We start from the raw sequence: 12,689 nt of genomic DNA on the forward strand, positions 1-12,689 counted from the left end.
GTGTATTGAGACAGTAAATACTTCTAAGCGAAGACTTGCATAAACTGACCAAATACAACTCAGTATTTATCCTTAGAAGGTAAATTGCTTGAGGAGTGGTCTGTATATTTGCATAATCTTTTCACCACCACTTCTTTAACTTTGGAATCAATTCTTTTAAATGCCTTCATCTGTCAAAAAATGGGACTGATGCAAAGATAATTATTCTTGGAGGCCTTCAGAAGTCACTGGTGTTTCTTGAGAGCTGAATAATTATTTATTATGTAGAGAATATGCAGTGAGCATAAGCCCAGGGGCTCTTCAGATTAGCAAATAGTGTCTCTACTTGATTAAAACGAACTCAGGTATTATAACAAAAAAAAACACTCTTCATTTCTCTTGGATGTTATGAATAATAAAAGTGTCTCCTTCCTCTCAGTCAGGTGGCTTCACCCACATCTTCACTGAAGATATGCATGTAAGTCTATAAGTTTTCATTTTTAGCCCATGACTGCCTGCCTTTCATAGTGCTGTCATCACATCATCATCATCTCCATTATTATTTAGAATTGTTACTGTGGGCATTTGGGGATCACAAATTTGATATTAATAATTCATTGTCTTGAAACCCCATTGTGGATCCACTTTCTAACTTTTAGTTTATTTATTTATATTATATTATATATTTTTTCAGAACAGAGATGCCAGCGACAAGAATGAAAGTCTCACAGCTTTGGATGCCCTAATTTGTAATAAAAGTTTCCTTGTTACTGTTATCCACACTCTTGAAAAGCAGAAGAACTTTTCAGTGAAGGACAGGTACCTGTCAATTTGTTTATATTTTGAAAGTGATTAAGTAGAGAGAATAAAACCTGCGCCTCTTGTTTTCTTTCCAAACGACAGCCTCGACTTGGTGTCTGAGAACCCGCATCTCTCCAAAGGTTGGGTGTTTGGGTGGCCGTGCAGTCTTAGTGTCTGCATCTCAGATCACAGTGCCCTAACACAAGTTCTATTTTGAAGAAACACACACATGTGACCCCCCCCCAAAAAAAAGCACCCTAAAAAACCCCAACACCAAGACAGAAACATGAATCCTGAGTCTCAAAAGCAGAAGTGCTGTTTTCTATTTTTAAAACACTCTGAAAATTCAGGGAAGACATTCACTTCTTGTTACCGCTCTAGTTTGAAGTTTTAGAGCTGAAAACATATAAAATGACCTGAAGTTAACATTGATATGTGGTTTTTATGGATTGAAGGCTAAGGCAGTCGAAACCTAGATGTTTAAAAAAAGCACCCACAGGGAAGCATCCCGTTAACACCCCATTGCAGGGCCCCTCATGTTTCCTTGGAGATGGCTATCAACACCAACCAAGCCACAGATGATGGTTAACCCTAATTAACCAAGGCTCTGGTTTTTTCTGGGTTTTTTTTTAATGTGCTTTTTTTCCATCATCTGTGTATCTTCTTTTTTTTTTTCTTGAGATTATAATTGACATACAGCTCTGTAGAGGTTTTAGGTGTACATTATGATCACCACAATCTTATCTCTCTTTCTGAGTTTGAGTCTTTTTTTTTATATGCCATATTTAAGTGAACTCATACAGTATTTTTCTTTCTCTATTTCATTTCACGTGACACCCTCGAGATCCATCCATGTTATTGCAAATGGCAGGATTTCCTTCTTTTTATGGCTGAATATTATTCCATTGTATATAGGCACCACATCTTCCGTATCCATTTATCTGTTGATGGACACTTCCATGTCTTGGCTTTGTAACCAAGGCTCTGTTTTTACGCAGGTGTCTGTTTGCTTCCTTCTTAACCATTGCCCTGCAAACCAAGCTGGTCTACCTAACCAGCATCCTGGAGGTGCTGACCAGGGACTTGATGGAGCAGTGCAGTAACATGCAGCCTAAACTCATGCTAAGACGCACAGAGTCCGTGGTAGAGAAACTCCTCACAAACTGGATGTCTGTCTGCCTTTCTGGTTTCCTGCGGGTAAGTGCCGCATCCCTCGGCAGTGTCAGAAGACGATAAGCAGTTATTTTCAGCAGATGCTAACGTCTTTGCCGGGATAAGTCCTGCGTACTCCATGGTGTCCGTATTTAGCTTCTTTTAGTCTTGGTCCTTATCAGGGGCACATGAAGGGAAAGAGAAAATTTGCTTTTGCTCTGACTGACCTGTGCAAGTGTAATTCATTTAGAATTTCCTCAGGTAAGACTTCTCTCTTCTTAAAAATTGTATTAAGAGATACAATCAATGTGAGGCCTACCCTTCTCACAGATTTTTAAGTGTTCAAAAGTGTTATCTATTGGCACGATGTGGTACAATGGATTTCTAGAACTTACCTTATGTAACTGAGACTTTATACCTATTGGCTTTTGCATCCATCTTCACATGGTTAATTAACACATGCTGGAAAAGATGGCTGGATGGCATCACTGACTCGATGGACATGAGTTTGACTGAACTCTGGGAGTTGGTGATGGACAGGGAGGCCTGGCGTGCTGCAATTCATGGGGTCGCAAAGAGTCAGACATGACTGAGTGACTATTGAACTGAGTGGAGAGAGCATTCCTTCCTTTTTTTTTTCTTATGCTTGTGCTGTGTGGCATATGGGATCTTAATTCCCCAATCAGGGATCGAACCCATGCCCCCTGTACTGGAAATGCAGTCTTAAATACTGGACTGCCAGGGAAATCCCCATATTTCAAATACTGATGAAAACGCTCTTTTCAGAGCCCCTGAAGCATCTGCAAAATTGCTGTTTACCTACCACTACACTTGCTGTGAGCTAATGACTTTCAATCCCAAGTGGTCATCTCATGTGAAAGCAAGTCTCCAAAGAGCTCCCCGCCCCTTGAGTTCACTTTGTGAGAGTTACTACGTGAATATGGTTATAATCTATTCGAATCTTGAAATTCTTATGTGAGCTTTTCACAGATGCCATGGGTAAGAGGGAGTGCTCTGGAGCCTGCTGCCTAGTCTGAATCTAGACTCTACCCACTTACTACAGGCCCCAAGCAAGTTTTTTGACCAGCCTGAGCCTTGGGTTTATAACCTGTAGAATGGAAGAATGTTTTAGGGCTGTTCTGAAGCACAAATGAAAAAATGTATGCATTTGCTTGGCACTGAGTAAGCACTCCATAAATTGTGCCCATTATTATGATGAAATATTAATAGGAAAAGAAGTGTGTTCTGTTGAACCCAGTCTCCATTCAACCCTCTGAGGTCCCTGGTGCAGAAGGTTCTTATCCTTCTTTAATTTTACCAGCCATCCAGATTCCAGCAAAACTGCATAATTGTGTATTTGTAGCTGGTTCCGAAATCTAATTAAAGTTTGAATAAGATACACTGCTATGCCACAGGTTTTAACAGTGCTACTTAAGTTTAGATCCCAAAAGCAGTGCCTTAAATAGGCTATGCTTAGAGTTTAATGCAATCTTACAAGTAGAGGCACAACATTTTTTTTTCTTTACCAACCCTTTTCTCTCCCAAGGCAATACCCATTTATTAAGATTAATGAAATCTGCCTTCTTTTCTGTTTACTTGGTATAAATCATCATATGCTTTGGGGAGATGTGGAGCGGTTATTTCTGGGGTGAATATTTTTGGCTCCCTAGCTTCAGCCACAGCTGCTTTGAAAGAGGTAGCAGGGGCCTCACCTAGTTCCTGAGTCTTGGTCTCAAAAGGCACCCCCTGCCCCACCACTCGCTAGTGCCACTGACTCAGAAACTCAAGGCGAGGTCTGGCTGGCCCGGTTTCCAGGCTCCTGCAGGTGATCCCATCGCCCTGCCTTTGAGAATGTGGGAGAGGGAAGCAGAAGGAGCACTGGCCTGGGAGTCTTGGCTAGACGTTCATCTCAGCCCCAGCTCGCTTGTGGCTCTGGCATGGCCCTTTCCATCTGGGCATCTTCCCACTGAAGGAGGGGCCTGGCCATTTGTTTTGAACTCCTTTCCAGTTCTTTTTTCTGGGACCTCGCGATTCTTATTCTGAGCCCTGGAGGCCTAGTCAGAGCCTCGTCCTTACTGCTCTTGGGTATTAAAAAGGTCAGGACTCCCCGAAGTCTGGGCTGTGAGCCCAAATGGCCCTTCTGAGCAGAGGATTCTGCATCAGGATTTTACAGTGCTGATTCACGGGTGTCTTGAGCACTTGGGATAGGGAGGGGGCAGCATGCTCCCTGGGGAGGAAGTGGCATTCAGCCACTTGGGTGATACTTTCATTTTCAGGGGAACAATTCCCTCTGGCGTGAAGGGCCTGATTTCTCCCTCCACGTGCCCAAGGGGCACAGGGCTCTGATGGCCTAGTCCTCCTGCCCTCCCTACCTCCCCATTCCACCCCAAACATTTGCCTGGGTGCCATGAATTCTGTGACCTCCGGGTAACTTCCTCCTCTGTGCCTCAAAGGCCGTGTGTGTCAAGTAATAATAATAACTGCCATTTATTGAACGTTCTGGCCACTATGCTAAGAGCTTTGCTTCCTTTTTCTCATTGAATCCCATGAGGTGAGGACCTTTATGACTATTTTGCATTCCGGAGAGGTGGGGTGCACAGAAAAGACGAGACTTTTCTGCACACAGATCCCACAACGCTGTAGCAGCACCAGAGAGCTCTTAGCCACCCTGCTTACTGCTTCCACAAGGGGGAGGCTACCTTCTTCCAGGCTTAGGAAAGGATTCAGGGTGGGGTGGGGTGGGGTAGGGGTGGGATGGTGAATGAGACCACAGGTGCAAAAGCCTCAAGCTCAGCTATGGTCAGAGAGTCTGGTCTCATGAAGGAAAGGACGGTGAAAGGGCCAACCTTAATTCCCTGTCAGTTCCATAAAGGGAGCTCTGAAGGCCGGCTCCCCAGGAGCTGTGTGCATCCTGGTCTGAGTAGGTTCTAACACAACTTAGAACTTGTGTTCAGTGGTGACAAAGAAACCTCATGGCCTCGTGTTTTCCTACGCTGGCCATGCATCAGAATCTGCAGAAGGTGTTAAAACTACCAACGCTCAGACCTTTTTTCCAGAGATCCCACATCTAAAGTAGAATCCAGACATCTGAGTTATTTTTATAACCGCCCCAAGGGATTCTGGTGATGATTTTCCAGGTTTCGAACCACAGGTGTGGGTAACAGTGCCATATGAGATGTTACTTATCTGAGTCTAGCTGCAGTCTTCCGGAGAATTCTGACTACAGGGCCACTGAGTCTGGAGCTGTCGCTCTGCACAGCCCAGAGGAGCCCACTGGCCCCCGAACGCCAACCTCTACAGAAGCCTCCAGCCCCCTCCCAAGGGCGCTTATCCCTATCTCTGATGTGGGCTAGGAGCAAAGAGAAGTGAGGTTCTAGGTTTGCGGTCAGGACATTACCTAAGGGGGTGGAGGGAGAGAGAAGAGAGCCATGTGGTTGTGAACCTCTAAATAAAGGAAGTTTCTTGTGAGAATTGAAATGTCGTGTTCTAGTCCCAGTGTTCTCCCCACCTGGGAACTTTTTGAACATTCCAGCCCTGTCCTACAGTAAGGAAGCGACTAGAGGCTATGTCAGCAGGGGAGAGGGAAGTGGTGCCGGGGCCCAGGGGCGGGTGGGGCAGCACAGGAGAGACAGGAAGCCAGGGACGGCGGAGGGATGTGCCCCTGTCGTCAGTGTAGAGGATGGTATGCGGGCCGGTGGGGTGGGATCCCAAGAGACCTCAGACATGTCTTGGTTTACCTGTTCAAGGGAAAGCAGGTGAGAGATTTGGTGAAATCTTCCTTTCCAGGCCAGATGCATTGGCTGTGAAGCTTGACTTTGTAAACTGGGGCTTCAAGCCCTAGTCACGTGGTTGGCTGCTCATCATCACCCAGGCAGTCTGACTTCCTGGTTGTGGCCCTAATTCTTTCCTCCCCCTCAAATTCAGTTTAATGATATCCTTTTGATCACGGATGGCTTCTTTACTTCGTTTATTTTCTACATGATAGTCAACCCAGGGCTACATGCCTTGGGAGGCTGCATGAGAGCACAGCACACAAGCCTCCCGCTTTGGGGCTGCTCTGAGTCCATTCAAGCACAAACTGGCTGCAGATTTGAAACATTTCTATAACAGCAAGGGCGGACACCTTTGATCCAGAAAAAAAAAAAAAAAAGTGCAAGAGGAAGTTATCAGAATGCTTAGGAAGATCCTTAGAGTAATGGAATCAGATCTGGCCCGGGAAGGAGGTGGGGTACCTCTGTGGTCTGTACTAGCAAAGGTACCCAGGTGGGACCGTGAAGACTGGGTCCGGGAACCACTGGGGGCTGGCTTCCTCTTGGGCAGGAGAAGAGGCTGCAGATTGTGTAACTAAAGGCCACTTCCTTTATGAGAAGCTGTTAACACCAAAATTTCCTCCTAGATAAATTTATAAAATGTTCTTATGTTTATTCTAGTTACCAAGGCTAATCATCTTGCCATTTATTTTCAGTGTGCTTAAAAAAAAAAAACAACGGGGCAGTTAAATAGGAATGTAAACAAAGGTGAAACCTCTACAAACTGTTCTTAGGCCAACTGATGAGAGTTAGGCTGAAGTAGAGAAGCTTAGGCATAAAAGAGTGATCGGTCTGTGTACTTCATGCTGTTATCAACTGTAAATGCAGTGAGGAAAAGTGTGTGTTTGTGTGTGTGAACACATGTTTACTAGGGAGAGGAGGCAGCTTCCTGAGATTTGCTCCCAGTCCTAAGTAGAGCAGTATGTATTTTCTTGAGAGTTTCATGTTGATTGTTAGAAAACACTGCCTCCTGTCTCTTGTCCTGGTGCCATAAACTGAAACTTTAATTCTTTGGAAAGTATAGTGGATTCTGGCAAAAACTGTTACTTTTGCATCTTTTTCCAAGGAGACTGTTGGGGAGCCATTCTATTTGCTGGTGACAACTCTGAACCAGAAAATAAACAAGGGCCCCGTCGATGTAATCACTTGCAAAGCGCTGTACACCCTTAATGAGGACTGGCTGCTGTGGCAGGTTCCAGAATTCAGTACTGTGGTAAGTTTGCGATGAAGCTGGTGGGGTAGACAGTGTATGTGGGGGGTGGGGGGATAGTGTCACTTGAAATGATATCATTACTACTGTGAGAGGCCTCAGACTTTTAGTTAATTAAAAACAGTAGTTGATAAAATATTAACACGTGTTCACATAATAGATTTTAATTACTCTGATTGGGGAGAAAAGTATTATGATGATGCCTGAGGTACTCATCAATTTCCAAAGATTTTAATATCAGGATTGCTTATAGCCTTCAGCATCATCAAAGGAAATGCAAAGTACTCCCTATTCAGCATTTAGAATTGCAATCAGAATTTCTCAAACAACTCTGCCCTGGAAGACAATGTGTGAAGATGTATTTCAACCAAATTGAGGCCGTCTTATTTTAGAATGATAACGCAAGACAAATTCCACTGTGTTCCCCCTGCAACCTGACGCCCTTACTTTATTTTCATGGATTAGTTACAAATGTTTGGTGTCATGCACTTAATGTTCTGTGATCTCATAGATATTTTTAGAGGAATGCTGTAAATCATGACAGTAAGATGATTGCCTGGCTGCTGGAGGGTTTCACCCATTTAAGAACTTCCTTTTCTCCCATCCCCACTCCACCCACCCACCCTCTTCCCTTCCTTAAAGGAAAAGAGACTGGTTTTTTTTTTTTTTTTTTTTTGCACAGTCAGGAATTTTAGAGAGTCAAGCATGGCAAGTATCTCCAAAATCACTTTGGATTTTTCTGTGCTTTTCTGTTAATAGAGGCTTGGAAAAGAGATGGCTGTGTTTTGGCTTTGATCTTTGGCTTTGTGGAGATTCTGAGCTGCTCACAATCTCATGAGTGGGGAAGGAGGGAAAAAATTACAGTGGGGTTTTGGTATTTCTCAGTAAAAGGGCTGAGTCTCCTGTGGCTTCGCTTGGATGGTGAGCACTGCAGTGTCATCCTGGAAGAATCTATCCTTAATTGGATAGACTATGTTCTGGTTGTGTCCTCTGGCGGGATAATAGTCCCTCGGTAAGCTTTTTAGAGTTCTTGGTCATTGCCAAATGGAGCTCACCCTCCACTGAAGACACATGCTCAACTCCATCCATAAGGTGGGAGGCTGGGCAGAGAGTCACCAGTTCTGACTTCTGTCTTTACCCCCATCTATACCCGAAGGGTGCAGTGGTTCTCCAATGTTGGCATGCATCAGAGGCCCCTAGAGAGCTGATTAAACCCCAGAGTTTCTAATTCAGTAGGTCTGTGGGTGTGACCAGAGAACTTGACATTTCTCAAGAGCTTTCTGTAGCTACTGCAGTTACTGATAAGAGTGGTTACTAAGTGTAGACTCGAGAGCCAGGTGATTTGAATTCTGCCTCTGGATAGCTGTGTGGCTTTTGGCAAATTTGGAAACCTCTCTGTACCTCCACCTCTTCACATGTAAAATGAGGGTGGTGATCATGGTGCTTGCCTATCTCATGGGTGTCACAAGGATTAAGGGTTGATATTCTGGGCTTCTTGGGCTTCTCTGGTGGCTCAGATGGTAAAGAATCTGCCTGCAATACAGGAGACCTGGGTTCGATCCCTGGGTGGGAAAGATCCCCTGGACAAGGGAATGGCTACCCTCTCCAGTATCTTGCCTGGAGAATTCCACGGACAGAGGAGCCTGGAGGGCTACAGTCCATGGAGTCTCAAAGAGTTGGACAAGACTGAGCAACTAACACACACACTGTCCACATGAACAAAGCACTTAGACCATTGCTGGACACATGAGTGCCCTGTAAAGAGTTATTAAATTTAATTCAAATCTCCTCAGGCACATGTTAGAAATGCTGATCCAGACACACCCTTACCTGGGCCTTCCCTCTGGACTAACTACATTGGACTCTCTGGGGATGGAGCTCAGGGCACAGATAGATGTCTTAAATGCTCCAGGTAATCCTGACATGCATCCTGCAGGAAGAACCCCACTGGTATGTCGGGAGAATGAAGGATGAACTTGCATCAGGGCCCATTGACTCTCCTTTCACTGATTCAGGGTTTCGTCTTCAGACCCAGGGCCTGGGTCCTAACCCTGAAGATGTTCATGCTTTTACTTTGAAACATTTCAGGAGCTCCACAGGTTCCCAAAGAGAAATATTTACAAGTGAATCTAGGTCAGGGGAAGCCAGCAGGGTCTCACTTTCATGAAAACACGAACCCCCTGGCAGGAAAGAGAGGAGAGGAGAAGATGGAACTGGGAGTGGGGAGGATTCAATGCCTGGAGCAACTTTCAAGGCCCGAGTCCTTTCTGATGCTTTACATCTGAACACTTTTTCCCCTTTGATTTTGAAACGTTATTTATTTCACAGTCAATTAAGACCATGTGTTTCTGATTTGTTAACACTCAACTCATCATCAAAATGTTTCTTGATGTTGAAATTTGTGTCGACTCTTGGATTCTTTTTTCCTCTGTAGCCCCTGGGGAAAAGGTTGATGGAAAATTATGCTTTCAGAAATCCACATAAATCTTTCTTTTTGAATACGGATTTGCCTGTAGATAGCATTGAGACTGAGGAAGGGGCGTGCCTCTTGTTTCCAGGGCCCTTGACTTTAAACGTGATTTTTAATACCTTTTATTGGACCTGCCCCAAACCTCTTTCATGGTGAATGGTTATACTAGGAGCTCCAGGGAGGCTTGATCCGGTCTGTGCTTGTGTGACAAAGTGTTAGCAGAAGGTCAATATAAAAAATTTAAGGGTTTTTATTTCCTTTCAGGCAAGTCCCCTCAGCCTTAACCATCATCTTTTACATTTTCTTCCTTCCTCTCTCCTCCTCCCGCCCCCTCTTTCTCGCTTTACCCCCACTTCCCCAGGCCTCAACATACACCCAGAGGTTTGAAGTCTTGATTTTCTAAATTTGCCTGAGGTGGTTTATGTAATTGAAAACCAAGGTGTGGTGAACAAACCCGATTGTGTGTGTGTCTGTGTGGTGTACATTTTTTCAAAGAAAGAAAAGTCAGAGGAAAAAAATGAAGAGCAGCCACCAGAATGGTTTGAAATGACAGAGGTTGGTGCCATGTCAGGGGCACATTTAAAAAGAGGGCCCCAAGCTCCTGTTTGGCTAAATGTTCAAAAACACGGCTCCTCATCCAACAGCCCAGAAGTTAGGTTTGACACCTCTAAAGGTTAGAATGTGTTCTTCCTGATGTGTGGAGTGTTTTCTAGAACATTAAAGACATCCTACCAATTGCTTATACGTGAAATCATTATAGTAACACATGGGCTCCAAGAAGTAATTCTTTGTTTGCCGTGCCCTGGGAGGAAAACTCCTCTGACTTTCTTAGATGTAAGCAAAGGCCCATAAAGTCACTTCCTCTAGGACCAGAAGAAACCCACTCTCCTCTATCAGGGGACCGCAGACTGGTGTTCAATGAGGCAGACCGCCATAATGTTCTCAAGCTCCCGGATGGAAGAATCAGGGGAGCACACGTACCGCTCCCCCCACCACACACACATATGACTCGAACATCCAGGCATTCCAAGTTGACAGCTAGACGAGGAATAAAGCCTGCTGCTCTGTGGTTTTACCTCCTTTAGGCACGTTTGAGGTTGCGGCTGGAGCCTCTCGGGCCCTCCCTCAAGGCGGTCTGTGTCTAGAGAGTGATTTTGGAGCAGATCGCCTGAAACTTCTGAGGAGTGAGTGAAGATTGGGGATTTCAGTTCCGGGAAAGTGGACCACATGGGAGAAAGGACATTTGCTTCACTTTCAGGAGGAGATGAGAAAACCCAATAACTCGTAGCAAGCATGCTGAATTAGCAAGAGGAGCTTGACTTACAATCAAAGTTCAGCGAGAAATGGTTTTTTGAACTCTTAAAGCCAGGAAATGAGCCTGCCAGTCGGCTGTATCTAAGAGATAGCATCTTGGCGCCCTGGGAAACGCTGTTCTGACAAACATATTATTGCTCTCATTCTCATATCTATGAGAAAGTCTTTAAGATTATTAGAAAATCTTGAAAAAGCACAGATACTTACCTTCAGAAATCTTAATGCTGCTGCTATGATTTATTGTAGGTTTCTGCCAGCCCACACCAGCCCTTTCTCCACAACAGTCACCATGTTGGGGACAGTCATGTTTCATAAACTATTTCGCCTCTGATACAGCTCTAACTATCTCTAGCAAGAGTTGCTCATTGACAAGCTTCCTTCAACACACTGGCTTTGCCCCCCATGCCCCAGCTCCTTCTCTTCCGTTTAGTTTGTCCTTTCAGAAGATCCATTATCCCCATAATTAAACAACCCACTGTCCCGATTAAGTCATTCTCTGTTACTTCAGTTACATCCCATTGTTCATTAAATCCTGATGTTTGCTCTTCAGCAATCTTGTTTTTCAATACGCCTAGCATTTGTGGCCAAACAGTAAAGTTAATTAACAGTTCTTAAGCTTTTTTCCCCCTTTTCTCTCTCCCATCGTGCAAATCATTTCCATTATGACTTGCAATAATACTGAAACCATTACTAACTCCATAGTTGCTGTTCTGAGCTTTCTGATCACAGAAGCAAAACCATTTTTTATAGTCATTTGAGGTTATGTCATCCTATTTGATGGCAGGCAGTGGAAAATGAAAAATTAACCTTAAATGAGTGCTTTAAATGACTTTCCTCTTCATACTCTTTGTTCTTACATCCATAGTCATGGGATTAGAAAATAATTTAGTTACCTAAATACAAAAGTACCTAGTTTTCTTCTTTATGGCTCAAATGTGACTCTGTTACTTCATCATTAAGGATTCTTATTTATATTTGTACTCCTCAGAGGATGGTGACTTTTATAGGAAATCATAGTGGAGATAAAGACATTTTTTAGATTAGTCTTCTCTTATATTGTTAAAGTCAACATTCTGTTTGATGTTATTGTTATCTAGAGCAGCAATCAGCAAACAAGAGCCTGTGAGCCAAATGTGGCCCTTCTGCTGATTGTTACAAATAAAGTTTTATTGGCACACAGCCATGCCCATTCAGTTACTTTGTCTGTGGTTGTTTTTTTCTGCTGCAATGGCAGAGTTGAGTAGTTACAGTTGAGAGGATACAGACCTCAAAGTCTTAAATGTTTACTGTCTGGCCTTTTACAGAAATGTTGCCAGCCTTTAATCTACAGCTTGACATAATAGAGGAAAAGAACTAAAATCCATCCTTCTCCCAAAAACCTTGGCCTGTTTCCTCTCCTTAGAGGGACACAGCAGTGGAAATGTTTCATCACTATCCACAAAGCTGTAATTTATGGGCGTTTTGCCAGAAAGACCAAAAACCTGTGAAACACATTAAACCTAAAATACTGGAATCAATCATTCTGGGCTAAATCAGACAGATTCTCACTTGATATTTGCATGAACAAGTGTTAGTAAATGCTAGCAAGTGTAGAAAAACTTGTGAGAGAAACTTAAATTTGAGGAAATTCTCTCCATTAATTTGGTTTTTTTCCTTCAAAATGGAAGAGACCTTTCCTCCTCATTATTCTGTCAGGGGGTCAAATACCTTGACACAGGAAGCATTGGGCTCTCAGTCTTTGGTGGGGAAAGGAAAAGGAGGCTGGGGAGGGGTCTTCGGGGTAAGCAAGAGCATCATTAGAGGGGGCAGCTGGTAGGATGTCCCCTGGCCAATGCCAGTTTGAGATAAACCTCAGATCAAAAACTTTTCTGAGACTTGCACGTCTAATTCTGCGCTCTCACTGCTCCTGCTGAACTTCTGGAAGTGGTTTTCTTCTAATTCAGTTTAGTATAAA

At 43.8% G+C, this 12,689-nt stretch overlaps 1 protein-coding gene across 6 annotated transcripts in view; it reads left to right on the forward strand.

Annotated features, from left to right (window-relative positions):
- Positions 1 to 12,689, forward strand: part of PLXNC1 (plexin C1) — a 156,365-nt gene that overhangs the window by 106,571 nt on the left and 37,105 nt on the right. For all 6 annotated transcript variants that reach the window (XR_009736334.1, XR_009736333.1, XM_061415753.1 and 3 more), the window contains exons 18-21: positions 419 to 457; positions 674 to 798; positions 1,779 to 1,977; positions 6,808 to 6,954. Coding sequence is in view for 4 of the 6 variants with exons in the window: in XM_061415753.1 (XP_061271737.1) it covers positions 419 to 457; positions 674 to 798; positions 1,779 to 1,977; positions 6,808 to 6,954 (510 nt within the window). In the remaining 2 variants the exon portion in view is untranslated. The remainder of the gene's footprint in view (positions 1 to 418; positions 458 to 673; positions 799 to 1,778; positions 1,978 to 6,807; positions 6,955 to 12,689) is intronic.

The sequence above is a fragment of the Bos javanicus genome, chromosome 5, assembly GCF_032452875.1.
Source record: "Bos javanicus breed banteng chromosome 5, ARS-OSU_banteng_1.0, whole genome shotgun sequence".
NCBI lineage: Eukaryota > Metazoa > Chordata > Mammalia > Artiodactyla > Bovidae > Bos > Bos javanicus.